This window comes from Electrophorus electricus, chromosome 11 (assembly GCF_013358815.1).
Source record: "Electrophorus electricus isolate fEleEle1 chromosome 11, fEleEle1.pri, whole genome shotgun sequence".
Classification (NCBI taxonomy): Eukaryota; Metazoa; Chordata; class Actinopteri; order Gymnotiformes; family Gymnotidae; genus Electrophorus; species Electrophorus electricus.
In genome coordinates, this window is record NC_049545.1 from 8,002,327 (window position 1) to 8,015,296 (window position 12,970).

At 43.1% G+C, this 12,970-nt stretch overlaps 2 protein-coding genes across 2 annotated transcripts; both read right to left on the reverse strand.

The window, feature by feature from the left end:
• Window positions 1-237: 237 nt before the first annotated feature.
• Window positions 238-10,720, reverse strand: rrp12 (ribosomal RNA processing 12 homolog). The gene is made up of 34 exons (XM_027023487.2): window positions 10,533-10,720; window positions 9,986-10,203; window positions 9,782-9,865; window positions 9,537-9,613; window positions 8,994-9,099; window positions 8,518-8,634; window positions 8,245-8,383; window positions 8,027-8,154; window positions 7,835-7,933; window positions 7,655-7,746; window positions 7,449-7,560; window positions 7,191-7,291; window positions 6,940-7,054; window positions 6,537-6,679; window positions 5,968-6,089; window positions 5,755-5,819; window positions 5,468-5,630; window positions 5,152-5,306; window positions 4,843-4,910; window positions 4,135-4,228; window positions 3,872-4,030; window positions 3,698-3,778; window positions 3,493-3,598; window positions 2,820-2,927; window positions 2,544-2,701; window positions 2,319-2,410; window positions 2,022-2,180; window positions 1,700-1,866; window positions 1,418-1,525; window positions 1,288-1,337; window positions 1,121-1,196; window positions 934-1,001; window positions 718-800; window positions 238-641 (listed from the first exon to the last, which is right to left on the reverse strand). Exons 1-34 carry the CDS (start codon window positions 10,669-10,671, stop codon window positions 539-541), a joined length of 3,855 nt encoding a protein of 1,284 aa, XP_026879288.2. The 5' UTR covers window positions 10,672-10,720; the 3' UTR covers window positions 238-538.
• Window positions 10,721-11,511: 791 nt separating this feature from the next.
• Window positions 11,512-12,141, reverse strand: ubtd1a (ubiquitin domain containing 1a). Its single transcript, XM_027016219.1, is given in 4 exon segments — window positions 11,512-11,571; window positions 11,573-11,858; window positions 11,860-11,896; window positions 12,048-12,141. Coding segments are annotated over 4 exon segments (477 nt in total).
• Window positions 12,142-12,970: the final 829 nt, after the last annotated feature.

A 12,970-nucleotide genomic window follows, 5' to 3' on the forward strand; every position in this document is an offset into this window, starting at 1 on the left:
ATGTTGAGTTTTGTGAGTTACAATATAAAGAAGTGAAATTATGAGCTTGAAACATACATATTATTTCTTCATGACTGGCAATGAATCATTGGACCATAAAACAAATGGTACACTTTTAAAAGAATATACTGTTAGCCCTCAACTTCAAACAAATGGGGGAGGGATTACTGAATTGGAAATGTAATAGTGGGGAACAAAAATTTACAGCTACCACAACAAAAAACAGAGGCTACATCATAATTCATCATTAGCTCATCTCTGGCTAAATTTATTTTCCATTCCACTTCATCACATAAATACATTTATCACACAAACCACCTTGTGTAAAATCCACATATTGCAGTCTTCAAAATGAACTGAATTAGGAGAAATTTAAACACAACATTTTATTTAACCTTAAAGCATGAAAGATCAAATGACCAGAGGAAAACTGTTGCCTCGCGAAAATGTTCAGCATGTAAATTGTCCATCTACACTGAGGAATACTGTGTGTGTTCATACGTACGTACAAATGTACGTGTGTGCGCACGCATGTGCCTTAGGTCTTTCTCTGGCGCTTCTGTATTCTCTTTCCTGACAGGACCCCCTTCTTGGCTCCTCTGACCATTCCTTTAAACTGGCCCTGCAGTTTGGCCTTTTTCCTGTTAAAGACAAGGTTATGGGCCAACAAAAAAACCAGTGCCAATCCACGTTAAGAGAGTCTCAAATGGCTCTTACCTGCGGTTGAGCTGGGCTTTCTTGAGAGGGATGTAGGCATAGGGGTCACACTTTCCCTTTTTCTTAATGTCACCTTTCCCCTTCTGCAATGACAGTGGGATTTTGTGTTTATCACATTGTGGTTTACTTTTAGTGGAAAAAAACCCAAACATGACTGATCTCTAAACACTGTCAAGCTTATGATGACTCATATTACAGTTAAATATCAGTTTTTACCTTAGATTTATAATTAACACCAGATTCGTCTCTTCCAGACAGTGGCCTATGGATCCCAATGCCACCAGCTATGGTAAGAACAAAAGAGTGAGTACTCTAGTAAGCACAGCCAATACTGTTCAATCATGGACTGTTAACATATTTTTGTGTTTCAGTGTTAAGCTCATAGATCAACATGTTGGTCCACCTTTGTATTTCATCTGTGGTTCGATTTCCATATCGTCATCCAAATCATCTTCGATTGTCCTCTTCTGGGTCTTTTTCTGCTCAAAACAGACAAACAAAAAATAGCACCACAGTTCAGGGTTTGTTTTGGACAAACTGTATACAGCACTGTACAGAATAGCTACTCACAGTTTTGATTCCAGCCTCTTTTAGAATGTCATCAATTTCTTTGTCAGCATCTAGATGAGGGCAGAGACAACAAATGCTCAAGTTGAGGTCAGACCCTGTATTCCTGTATTCTCTGAAAGCCTTCATATACCTTCAGCTCCATCACCCTCCTCAGCTTCCTTAATGATCAATCGCCCATCTGATGTCACCTTGAACCCATGCTCAATATTTGCTGACTTCTTCACATCAGGGTTGGTGGCTACACAAAAACATTTTAAAGAAAGAAAAAAAAATGCTACTTGAGGTACTTTGCAAAGCTTGATACATTTTTACATTACATTCAAGTGATCAATTAGGAGATCTCTTAAATAAACATGGCTGACTATTTTCTTGAAATTCCCCCCAGTTTTCCTGGGCCAAAGGTGTGTCTGACCGAGAACTCTCTGGGCTGCCTTGGGGTCAAGGAAGTTGAGTGGTTCGTCTGATGTGCCCTCCTTCAGCCACGCCTTAGCCTTCATTTTAGCTGCCTTTTTCTGCCCTTTCTTAGGCTTCTCATCCTCCGAGTCCTCTGAGTCAGTCTCCGCCAGGACAGACTCAATACTAAACAGGAAGAGTAAATGGAGACACAGACATTACCCACCGCCTATCCAACCTCCACAGCGAGGTGACAGAGAACACTTCCACTGTACTGTGATCATATTTGCAATGTGCATCCCGATTCCCCCCTCCCACCATGATGGCTATGGGGAGCATACCTGTCAGTTGCAACTCTGGGGGTGTCCTCCTCACTATCCAAGCTCTCCTCCTCAGCCTTGCTCACAAGTTTGTGCCTCTTTGTCCTGGCCTCTGCTTTGCGGATGTTCGCCAGCACCTTATGGTGCTCCGCAGGGAGCATGCTCTTTACCAGCTCAAAGCTGCACACACAGAGGCAACAGTTCAACCAGATACACACGCAGCAAGACCGAAGCACAGTCCAGCACATTCAACCTGACACACACAGCAAAACCGAAGCACATTCCAGCATGTTCGGAGACTCTGCAGCACCACCGTACCCGAACTTCCGGATTAACTTGGTGAACATGGTCTTCAGTTTAGTCCTGCAGTGTCTTCGCATATCATCTTTCATGCTACCAATGCCCTCCATCTGAGAGAGAACAGACATGTAAATGCATAAACCTTTATGTGCATTTCATCAACTTTCATTAAAAAGTCCAACATACATTTAAGAGTAAAACTAACAAAGAAACAGCATTCACTCAGCTGAGCTCTGTACTCACGATGACGGCCACGTGACTGGCAAGAGCCTTCACATCCAGGGCAAAGAGGAGGACTTTGATGAAGGCCAGCGAGGCTTTGACGATCTCCCGTGTCCTGCAGCCCAGCAGCAGACACACGTTATGCAGGAGCAGCTCCAGCGCTGACACATCTATAGAGTCTGGAATATATCAAGCCCATCAAAACTGTCAAACAGTGCTCCAAGCAGTTAGTGGTAATGCACAGCTTTGACAGGGCAGAGGCCGAAGGAACAAACTGCTGAATGAAATGTGCTTTACCTTTGAACTGAAACACAAGTCTGGTGAGGGCCAGCACGGTGCAGGTAATCATGGTGACTGATCCAGTGAGTCCAACATACACGTGGCCCAAGAACTCATTCATAGCATCTAAAGAACACAGATGTATGATTTGTGAGGATAGTGTGTGTGTGTATATATATATTTTACACACACACACCCAGTTGATTTTTTCTGTTGCATGACAATTACTCTTTTGACCTGCCACTCACACAAGGCCAGAAGACAGCTAAAGTCCCTTGGAGGAAATCACTAACTGAATGAGTGACTTCTGCATGTGACATAACTCAAGCCTGCAACTGGATAGTATTGCTGCTTTTTCAATTGATGAATGCCAATTGTGTCCTCATAGACATGTAAACCATCCTACATTGAGTGCAATTATGCTTATATTTAATAGAGCAAACCTTCCTATGGAATTCCTATAGATTAAATTGAGGCATTGACTAAATGCATTGCCAGTGTCCATCAGAAGAATGCAGACATTCCTGAGAGCTCCAACAGACATTTCCTTTGTGCAATAACCTAATGTATCTCATCAGCTTGTTGTGACATTATGATTCACACATGCTTGCAGTGTTTGATGAAGGTCTATGACTCCTGGTTGCTCCAAACTGTGTCACTCAGAGGTTGTGCCTCAGTGAAGCAAACCTACCTTTGTGGTTTCCACTGAATCGATTAAAGGCATTGCCAATTTCCACCAGGAGAGAATAGGCATTTTTGCGGGCTCCAACAGACATTTCCTTTGTACAAACAATAACCTACCACAAAACATAAAAGGGATTGTTAATATCTTTACACAAATGTAACTTGCTGGATGGATAGAGACCTGCTGTGTGCACGCGTGCGTGCTGAGGTACCTCAGGAAGGAGGGCAGTGAGGAAGTCCTTGTGTTCTTCATTCAGTTGCTTCACAATGTGAATGAGGCACTTAAGTCTGGGCTGTACAAAAATGGACATTTCAGTTAAAGCTGAAGGAAGAGCTCTGTATACTTAAACATTTGTGTGGGTAAAATGTCCAGACAGGGCACTTACTCTCTTGGCAGGTGAGGAAGCACTCTTCAGGCTGCCAAGCAGGGCCAGTTTGAGCTGCTCCAGATTGGTCAGGACAAACCTCTTACACGGCGCCGCCCCTCCCCCACACATCTCCTCTAGCACTCGGTATGCCTTCTTCTGTATACCAGAGTCCTTACTCTGGTGGGGTGGACGTACACAAAAAGCATACAAATACAAAATATAAGAAACAAGCAATAAAGAAAGAAGAGGGGGGGGAAGCCACCCTAAGCTCAGATTCCTACCTCCAAGTGAGAATGGATAAGTTCATAGGTATGTGTCATAGTCTCCTCGTCCACAAATGAAGCCATCACTACTACCAAATCCATCACAGCAAGTCTTTAGATTCAGAATCAAGACAATGAAGTTAGCAATCGGATAATAGATTTGGAAATATTTTTAGTGTATGATCAACAACATCGCTAAAACAGTTTCATCCAAAATTTCAAAAATGTAAAATTTAATAAAGTTGCACCTTTGGACTGCAGTATTCAATAAGATATTTTCCATATTAACAAAAATATTTGTAAAAGCACGTTAATATAGAAAATAATTCCTTGAGAACTGCAATCCAGATGTGTGGAGTTCTCTTTTTAACTTTAGCAATCAGATAACAGCATCCCCCTGAAATGTGATTAGATATAACTAGATTTATCCCTCGCAGGTATGGAGATATTAGACTTTGATTTTGCTCAGCAGAAAATCTAAAAAGACCCTAAATTAAATAAAAACACCAGGGTTACATGCAGTGTGAATGCTTCAATAAGAGCTATAAACCTCTGCTATCTGATCAGAAGCAGGTAAATGTGTAGGAGTTAAGACTTGTGTTAAAAGACTTTTTTAGGTAACCTATCAATGGAAAACATGACCCCAAGGCCTGGCCAACAGCTGTAATGCAGTATGAGAGAAGAATTCATGTGTGGAATGTAAGGATGTAGCAAGGATGGAGTTACCTTGTAAACTCTGAGCTGTCAGGGCTGCTAAGCTTGTCCAAGGCTTTCTGCAGAAAAGAGTTCACCATCTAGAAATAGGGAGAAAGCATGAAAAGAAAGAATGAATGAAAAAAAAAAAAAAAACAACATTATACAAACAACAAAAAAGGGCAAAAAACCTAAGCCCAATAAAAACTACAATACACCAACAGATCTATTAAATCTGAGAGAATTCTTGTCAAGTGTGTGCATTCTTATTATACATTTCAAACTTTCAAATGTATGAACCCAACAGGTAGGTCACAGGGTAGGAAGCAGGTTGTTGGTTACCCTCTGATCAGTGATGGCCAGATAGGCACGAATAGTGTCGAGGACAGCGAGTCTGGAAGGGTCATTCTCTCCAAGCTTAGGCTGCTCAGTGTGCACATTAAACAGAATGGGCAGAAAGTTCTTAGCAAAGTGGCCCACCTCAGCCTTCTCCTCCTCTGCACACACAAATAAAAGAACAATAACTAAGTCTATAATGACACTGTATAGCAACCACTTCTGCATGCCATAAGAACAGACTTGGTCAAGAATTTAAACTCAGCCAACACAAACTCATACTTTCGCTCTCTCCCTCACGCCTCCACACCGGGCAGCTGACCTGTCTCACAGCTCTTGTAGATAATCGTGCGCAGAGCTTGATAGATGCAGAGCCGGAGGTCAGGGCGCTCAGTGATAGCCATACCCAGAGAGCGGGCTATGCCTTTGAAGGAGCTGCGCAGGTCAGTGGGATTAGTGCAGAACCCAGGAAGCATTGTCCAAATCTGGGCCCACAATAAACAAGATCAACTTGTAGCATTGCTACATAACATCAGATAGCTTTGTCTAAAAATCATCTGACATCCAAGTCTTGAAGTGAATATGCATGAAATGTGCATCTTACATTACCTGCAGCTCTAACGTCTGGTATACTTTAGACACCAGTTTCTGTCCCGACTGGTCTAACACATCAGCTGAAAAAGAAAAAGTTTCTGCTTGAGCAAGAACATTTCACATTAGACATAAAATCACCACATAGACAAAAATGGTACATACAGAGTGCAACAGAGTTAATGTTTTGTTGTGATGGACGAGTGTGTAAGTGTACAGGGGAAGGCCTACCTTTCTGTTTCAGTGTAGAAGCCAAGGGAAGGAAGTAGGAGATGAAGTAGGCGAGTTGAGTGTTCTTCACATGCCCTCTGATGACGGGGATGAGCCAGCTGCGTGGGAACTCCAGGTCGTCACTGAAAGGTCACAAACCTCTTAGTCATCACAACACACAAGCTACTGCAACCTTAAGGAAAATTTACAAAAAGCTCTCAGGGTAATTTAAAATAGTATTTTCAAACCATTAGTAACTACATTTGACAACACTGGGGAAAAATAGATTTGTGCTGAAACTTTCCTTTAATGAAGCAACCGTAAATAAAAAGTATTTATAAAACAGTGTCCCTCAAACTATTATTTTTTGGTATAAGATTGTCCAGTAGGGTGTTCTATGGGAGAATTACTCCCGCACAGGTTGGCAGAAGGACCGCATTTAAATTTTTTGCTTCTGGCTCACTAAAGCGAAATGCTAAATGGAGATATGTGCATGCAAGAAGCTTTCCCTTGCCAAGCTGATGAGCTGCGAGTCAAACCTCGAACCAAAGCTGAGAAGACAGCAATAATTGGGCAGTGCCATGACTCACTCTATGCCAGTGATGAGCAGAGGGACAGCGCCAAGAACCACCTGAGGGCCCATGCTCTCCACAGCACCCCCTACAGCCAAGTCCAGCTCCCCACAGAATGGGAACCTTGGTGTGGCCCGCAGGTCACTCAGCGACTGCAGGCTCTGGGGAACAAGAACACTGCATACATTTAGGAGCCAAGAGACCATTTGAATTTGCTGAATGGATGATCAGCTCTGAATAACTCATTAAAACACAGGGCCTTCTTGGAGACGGACCATTTTCTTACAGCTGAACAAACAGAAAATGGGTTACATTCCAATGGAAGCCATTTCTCCAATCTCTAACGCGAAGAATACTTCGTTTCTTACAATCACTGCACACGAGATTACTCATCTGGGACACCTGCAGGTCAAGTCCTCACCTTGGTCATTACATGGTGTGCATGTTTCCCCGCGGCTCTATAGAAGCAACAAAGGATCTGCAGCACGAAGGGCCAGGAGGCGTGGAAACGATACGACAAGCCCTCCTCCACCACCCTGCCAGAAACAGTGAGACACCCAGTCAGCCCAACACACAGAGAGCAAGACAGAAATAAGAAGTGCCAATGTTTGCCTTGGGTTCTGCTAACAATCATGACTGATAAAGCCAATGACACTGTGAGGAGAAACTCACCGAAACATCTTTACGATGTGAAGCCCATTACCAGAGGTTGTGGTGGGAAGTACAGGCCCAATCTCTGCCATGTGAGCAGCCACACACTCATTGATCAGGGTCTGGGATGAGAAAAATCTCAGTAGGAAAATCCCCACTAGGTGCAACATCCATGTGCACCAAAATCAGAATGACCAGGCCAGCTTCAACATGAAGAATGCAAACTTTGTAGAAAGCAGTAAAACATTCACTCATCCACGCACCATTTAGCTTACACACCTTCAGCATGTGGGTAGCAGCAGAGACGACCTGCGTGTGTGGAGAGAGGAGGCAGGACATAGCCGTGGAGAAAAGACGAGGGAGGTGGGCCAGACTCAGAGAGCTCTGCAAGCTAAACATCACCCACATCAGTTTGCACTTCTCTCACTGGACATGCTTGCTCACTGGAAATGCAACAATCACAGAGCTGGGCTGGTGAAGCCTACCTGTACAGATGGACATGAGCTTTCTCCATGACTGCAAGCCAGGCTAGCAGTGGTTGAAGGTCATTTTCACTAGGGACGTAGTCATACAGCGCCTAGCAGAGAGGGGGAAGCAGTCATGGTGATGCTTTGAGGAACCCCAAGAACCCAGAAGGTGTGTAGTGCCTAGGGTATTGTGTTTACCATTATAATCTGGGCGTTAAGCTCTGGAGACATGGCCAAAGGGTTGGGCTTGCCACTGAAGAGTTTGTGGAAGGCCTGCATGGCACCTGCTGTCACTAGCTTTGAACAACAGGGAGAAGGGGATCAGTCACGCATGCCTGATTCCACAGCTCGAACCTGTGTATTGCATGTGCATGGGGGAAGGCACCTCACCACATGACTAAGGGTCATTACACGAAGGAGGGTCTCACAGCAGGACTTCACTGAGCTGAGTGGGAAGGCCGTGATGAGCTCCCTGACAAGCCCCAGAACGTGCAGAGTGGTCGTGTCCTCCTTGCTGCCTGATGAGGACAGAGGGTGAGATGGAGCACAGGTGCACACTGGCATTCATGGAGAGTGCATGCCTGCTGCCAACACAAGCATAGGCCTACCTCCCGCCTGCTCCATCTCTTTGATGCAGTACTTCGCTGTGGTGACAGCAGCAGGGTGGTGGCTGGGTGCATTTCCTGCGAACATGCAGTCACTGCCACGGAGGATGGAGCAAACACCCTGCTGGGCTGCTTTTCGCACCTGTAATACACAGGCCATCAGCTGAAACATGACATACCTCACACGTTTTGAACCTTCCAAGTTCCATTTGTTCCATGTATAGTAAGGTAGCGGAGAGGTGCATGGAGAATCTAACTGATGATCAGAAGGCTGACCTTTGGTTTGGCGTGCACAGTGAAGCTAAGCAGACCATGGTAGACCTGGAGTGTGGATGGATAACTCCACACTGAGAGCTCCTGCTTCCTCAATAAGATGGCCAGGCAGGACAAGATCTGTAAAGGAGTCACTTATTGTGGTCAAATACTGTAATATTCTGCATTTTCATTTAAAGAGTTAACTGTAGCAATAATTTAATCTAATATTTATAACTCTGATTTGCTTTTTATTTTGTTCAGTTAATAATAACAAATACATTTAAATGAATGCATTAACCCTTAATGTGTAGCATCCTCGTACATATTGTCTTGTCATGTAATATATGTCATAATTAGTTGTAAAAAGAGGAGGGTGGTGGTAGAAGGAACAAAATAAAGTAGCAAACTGAAAATAGGAACTCTATGGGATTGTCTGTATGCGTAAAAAGGTACCAGTTGGAATAACTACTTAAGTGTGAAATCAATATTGTACCCACCCACCGCAGGGAGGACACAGTGTCAGCACTGGCTTGTTTTGACATAACATCCATGAAGGACTTTGCTGTGTCTGAGAACTTCTTCATCAGTACTGGAGCAGGAACCCTGCACAGACACAGCCAATTACCAACAAAAGCTCAAACTTGCATAAAGATTCAGTGATGGCCAAGCACTACTACAACTTGGATCAAATGGGCTTTCACTTTGTTTTGATCCACAGAGTCAGTCTTATATTAATCCAAACAGAATTCATTCCCCCAGTTATCTTGCAGTCAGAACAAGCTGTGTGTTCCAATGAGAGGTTTATCTGGTGACAACTAACTGAGCAATCACAGAAAAAGAAACCAGAACAGCTGGAGAGCAACAGTGATGTTAAGGCTACATCCATATATGATGCACTATTGTCTCACCAAACCATATCTGTGAAAGCCTATAAGATTTAGAAAGATTTGTACTGGGCTAGCAACACTATGCTCTGTGTGACACATAAATGATTCATTCCAGTATACAATCTATATGAATTTAATGTAAACATAGCACACCTTTTCATTACGAGGTTTAGTAGGTAAGCAACAGCAGCCAGTGATTCACTGCTGTCCACTGCCTCAAGGGTCGTCATCTGTTTTAGAAAGAAAGCTTGGGGTCAACTAACAAACCTGAGGTCACTGTTTACTAATCACAAAGCTAATTAAGCATGTGCAGTTTGTGTCTTAATTATAATTTGCTCTACAAGAAAGCTCATAAACAATGTGGATACCACCACAAAATGTGAATGAGGCTCACTCACCAAAGCAGCAAAGTATTCTGTCTCTGTCTCTTTCCCTCCTTGAGAGCGAATGACCTCTGTGACAGCTGCCAGTACAGCACAAATCTGCAAAACACAGAATGGCCTGCATCTAATATAAACAACAAAAGTTCTGACACACCAGCACTAAATAATCTGGACAGCAGTGCTTCATACAGTCATGTCACATTAACAAAACAAACATACCTCTTTGTGTGCAGCAGAGTTGGACTCCCAGTAACGCTGAACTTTTCTAAATGTGAGGTTGGAACAATCAGACAGCCCACTAAGAAATGTCCCAGATGTCCTTTCGGTGAGGGCTACCTCGTCCATGGCATCCTCTGTCCTTTTAGCGCCTCTCTCCAGAGAACCCGTCTGCAGCTCATTATGAAGTTTAAGGGCATCAATAGTAAGATCGCTTTTCTCTAACAAAAACAAACAAACAAACAAACAAAAACAATGGCATACCATACAGGTGTGTACTCAATGGATTTTCAAACAAAAACGTCAACCACGTTTACAAAAGTCTACACTAAAAAGCTTAACCATAAGAGCCATGACATTTAGCTAACTTTTTTTTTAAGTATCACATTCACTGATCGTTTAGACATATGCAGGTAGAACAAAACAATGCATTAACGTTAACGTAAATAATTTCAGTCAATTGTATCTCCTTTATCCACGTGTTCATTAAGGCTAGGTTAGCTAGCCAGTTTCGTGGGCTATGATAGCTAGCTAGCTAGCTTAACTTTACCTTTGGGGCGGCTGAAAAATCGGCTTCTTGCAGCTTGCCGATATCGACTTGTCTGTGGATTGGAATCACTACTATGTCCTTTCTTCCATCTCTTTAATTTCTGAGCTGATCCAGACCGCAGCCTTCCGGATTTCACCATTTTGGCAGGAGAAACTAACCTGGAGTTTCAGCCACGCTTGTGTCCAGCATTCACGTCGCTCTTTAGATGTCGTCATCATCATGAGCCAGCTTTTCCCATAATCGTACTTCTGGGGGGGTTGTAAAGTCAAACTAGAGAAATTGCAAGCTGAGTAGTGATTCATTATATCCAGCTACTTCCAGAACTCCCTTCCTTTTTTCCTTCAAGTTCGGGTCCCCTATCACAGGCCTGGGGGCTTGAGAGTTAGCTTCACCCTCCACATTTTTTTCTCGATCTTCTTTAAGTTCTTGGTATTTCTCGAGCTTTTTGCGTTCCTTGTTCCTGATGTTGCTATCACTTGGGATTGCTACATCTATCACTACAGCCTCCTTCTGCTGCTTATCCACCACTACTATGTCTGGTTGTTTATCCATTACCATTTTGTCTGTCTGTATCTAGAAATCCCATTGGATCTTAGCATGGTCATTTTCCACCATATTTCGGGGTATGTCCCACTTAGACCTTGGAACTTCCTGCTCATACTCAGCAGATATTGCTGTATGCTATGCCAGCCATTTGGTTATGGAGTTCCATGTACGCCCTGCCTGATAGGATCTTGCACCCCGCTGTTATGTTCTGGATTGTCTCAGGGGCATCTTTACACAGCCTGCATCTGGGGTCCTGACTGGTATTATACTGTAGAGCCCATCCTCTATTGATCTCGTATTCAGAGCTTGTTCCTGTGCAGCCATGATCAGTGCTGTCTTTCAACCAAATCCTACCAAAGCCACCTCCACTATTTGCCGGTGGTACATACTGTGCATCCTTCCATGATGGTCCCTGTAAGTTCACACAGCATGCTCAGTTGGGGATGACAGGTTGTGTAAGAAGGACCTGGATTACAAAGTCCATCTGGATTTTTGGTGTCCCGGAGGAGCATTCTGTTGGTGAGCAGCTTGCCGGAGAGAAACAACCAGTGTTGGCAGGTGACTTCGATATGCTCCTGAAGTTGCACATGCATCTTGAGCTGGCAGATGGAGGGGGCCATGCTGGTGGTCAGACACAGGTACTTCCCTTTGGAGAGGCATCTCTTCAGATGGAACTGCTCCTCATCCTCACCCCGGTTCTGTAGCTCGTTGTGTGTGGATACACCTGTGTCATCATGCTCCAAGATCAGGTTAACTGAAGGAGCCAGGCAGTATGTAGTTGTGGTTCCCCACCACATCATAGCACTCCATTATAGAACCTGGGGTAGCATAATTTCAGGTATAGAAGATAGTACCAGGTGAAGGTAAGGCTTTGTGAGGTTCTTATGAAAATGTTCCACTAAAAATAAAGTACACTATATAAAAACGTGCCAAATAACCAAATGCACAAATAAATAGAACTGCCCTTACCATGTGTTAGTGGGATTCCTTGGTCATTGCACTCAGTGGCCACAATAACAGCTCCGAGGGCATCCCAAATCTTTTCACTACCACTGAAACTCATCTCTCTTGCTGTGCAACTGACCCTGTGTCACTCTTTCACTTGGGCTTGTCTTTTTTTAAGGGGTTCACTGCATCTTAACTGAAGAACAACAGGTTAACACATTTTTATCTCTGATCAGCTTTACTACTATATAGAAAGTAGGTTATACTAACATAATTGTGAAGTTTTTCTAATGTGTTTCATTGATGGCTCTCACCAAATTCCTGGACTTCGGCCAAGTCAAGTATGAATACAAAAAAAATAATTATAATAATAATTAAACATAGGTCTAACCAGGCAACTCCTATAACAAATTATTAATATTTTTGATTACTCCCATAATTGGGTGACACAACAGGATTTAGTGCCATCTGTCCCAAACCACATCTCTTCTCAGCATAGGCAGTAGAACATTATAAATAACTGTTGTATGCTTACGGTTACACATGCTGGTAAACTGTTTATCGGCCACATGGTTATCCCCATATGTTTGTTGTTCACAGTTGCTGCAAAACATATATCCATAAATCCCAAAATTATTTTACATTTTACAAAAATAAACTACATCCTCTTATCAGTAATCTAGTAAAACACTGTCATCCTTGTAGCTGTGAATACTCTTACCACAGCAGAAAAAAAATAATACTGACTCCTGGACATTTCAGGATCAGTACATTACAAACTCTACATAATGAGAAATTGTAAGATCCTACTGCTATATGCCACAGACATTTTTAGATAAGGTGGCAATGTGAAATCAGCAGTTTACATACTGCAAAGCTAATGCAGCTTGTCTGAGGTCATGCTAACAAATCCCTTCCAATTACTAGTGGAATACAGTTTGCTCATT

What these genes read in the sequence shown, in the direction of transcription:
- rrp12 (XM_027023487.2), bottom strand. Translation starts at nt 10,671, where the DNA reads ATGGTGAAATCCGGAAGGCTGCGGTCTGGATCAGCTCAGAAATTAAAG. An exon ending in CAGAATACTTTGCTGCTTTG is followed by an intron (nt 9,614 to 9,781) that starts GTGAGTGAGCCT and finishes TTTCTAAAACAG; the next exon opens with ATGACGACCCTTGAGGCAGT. An exon ending in TTAACGCCCAGATTATAATG is followed by an intron (nt 7,747 to 7,834) that starts GTAAACACAATA and finishes CCTCTCTGCTAG; the next exon opens with GCGCTGTATGACTACGTCCC.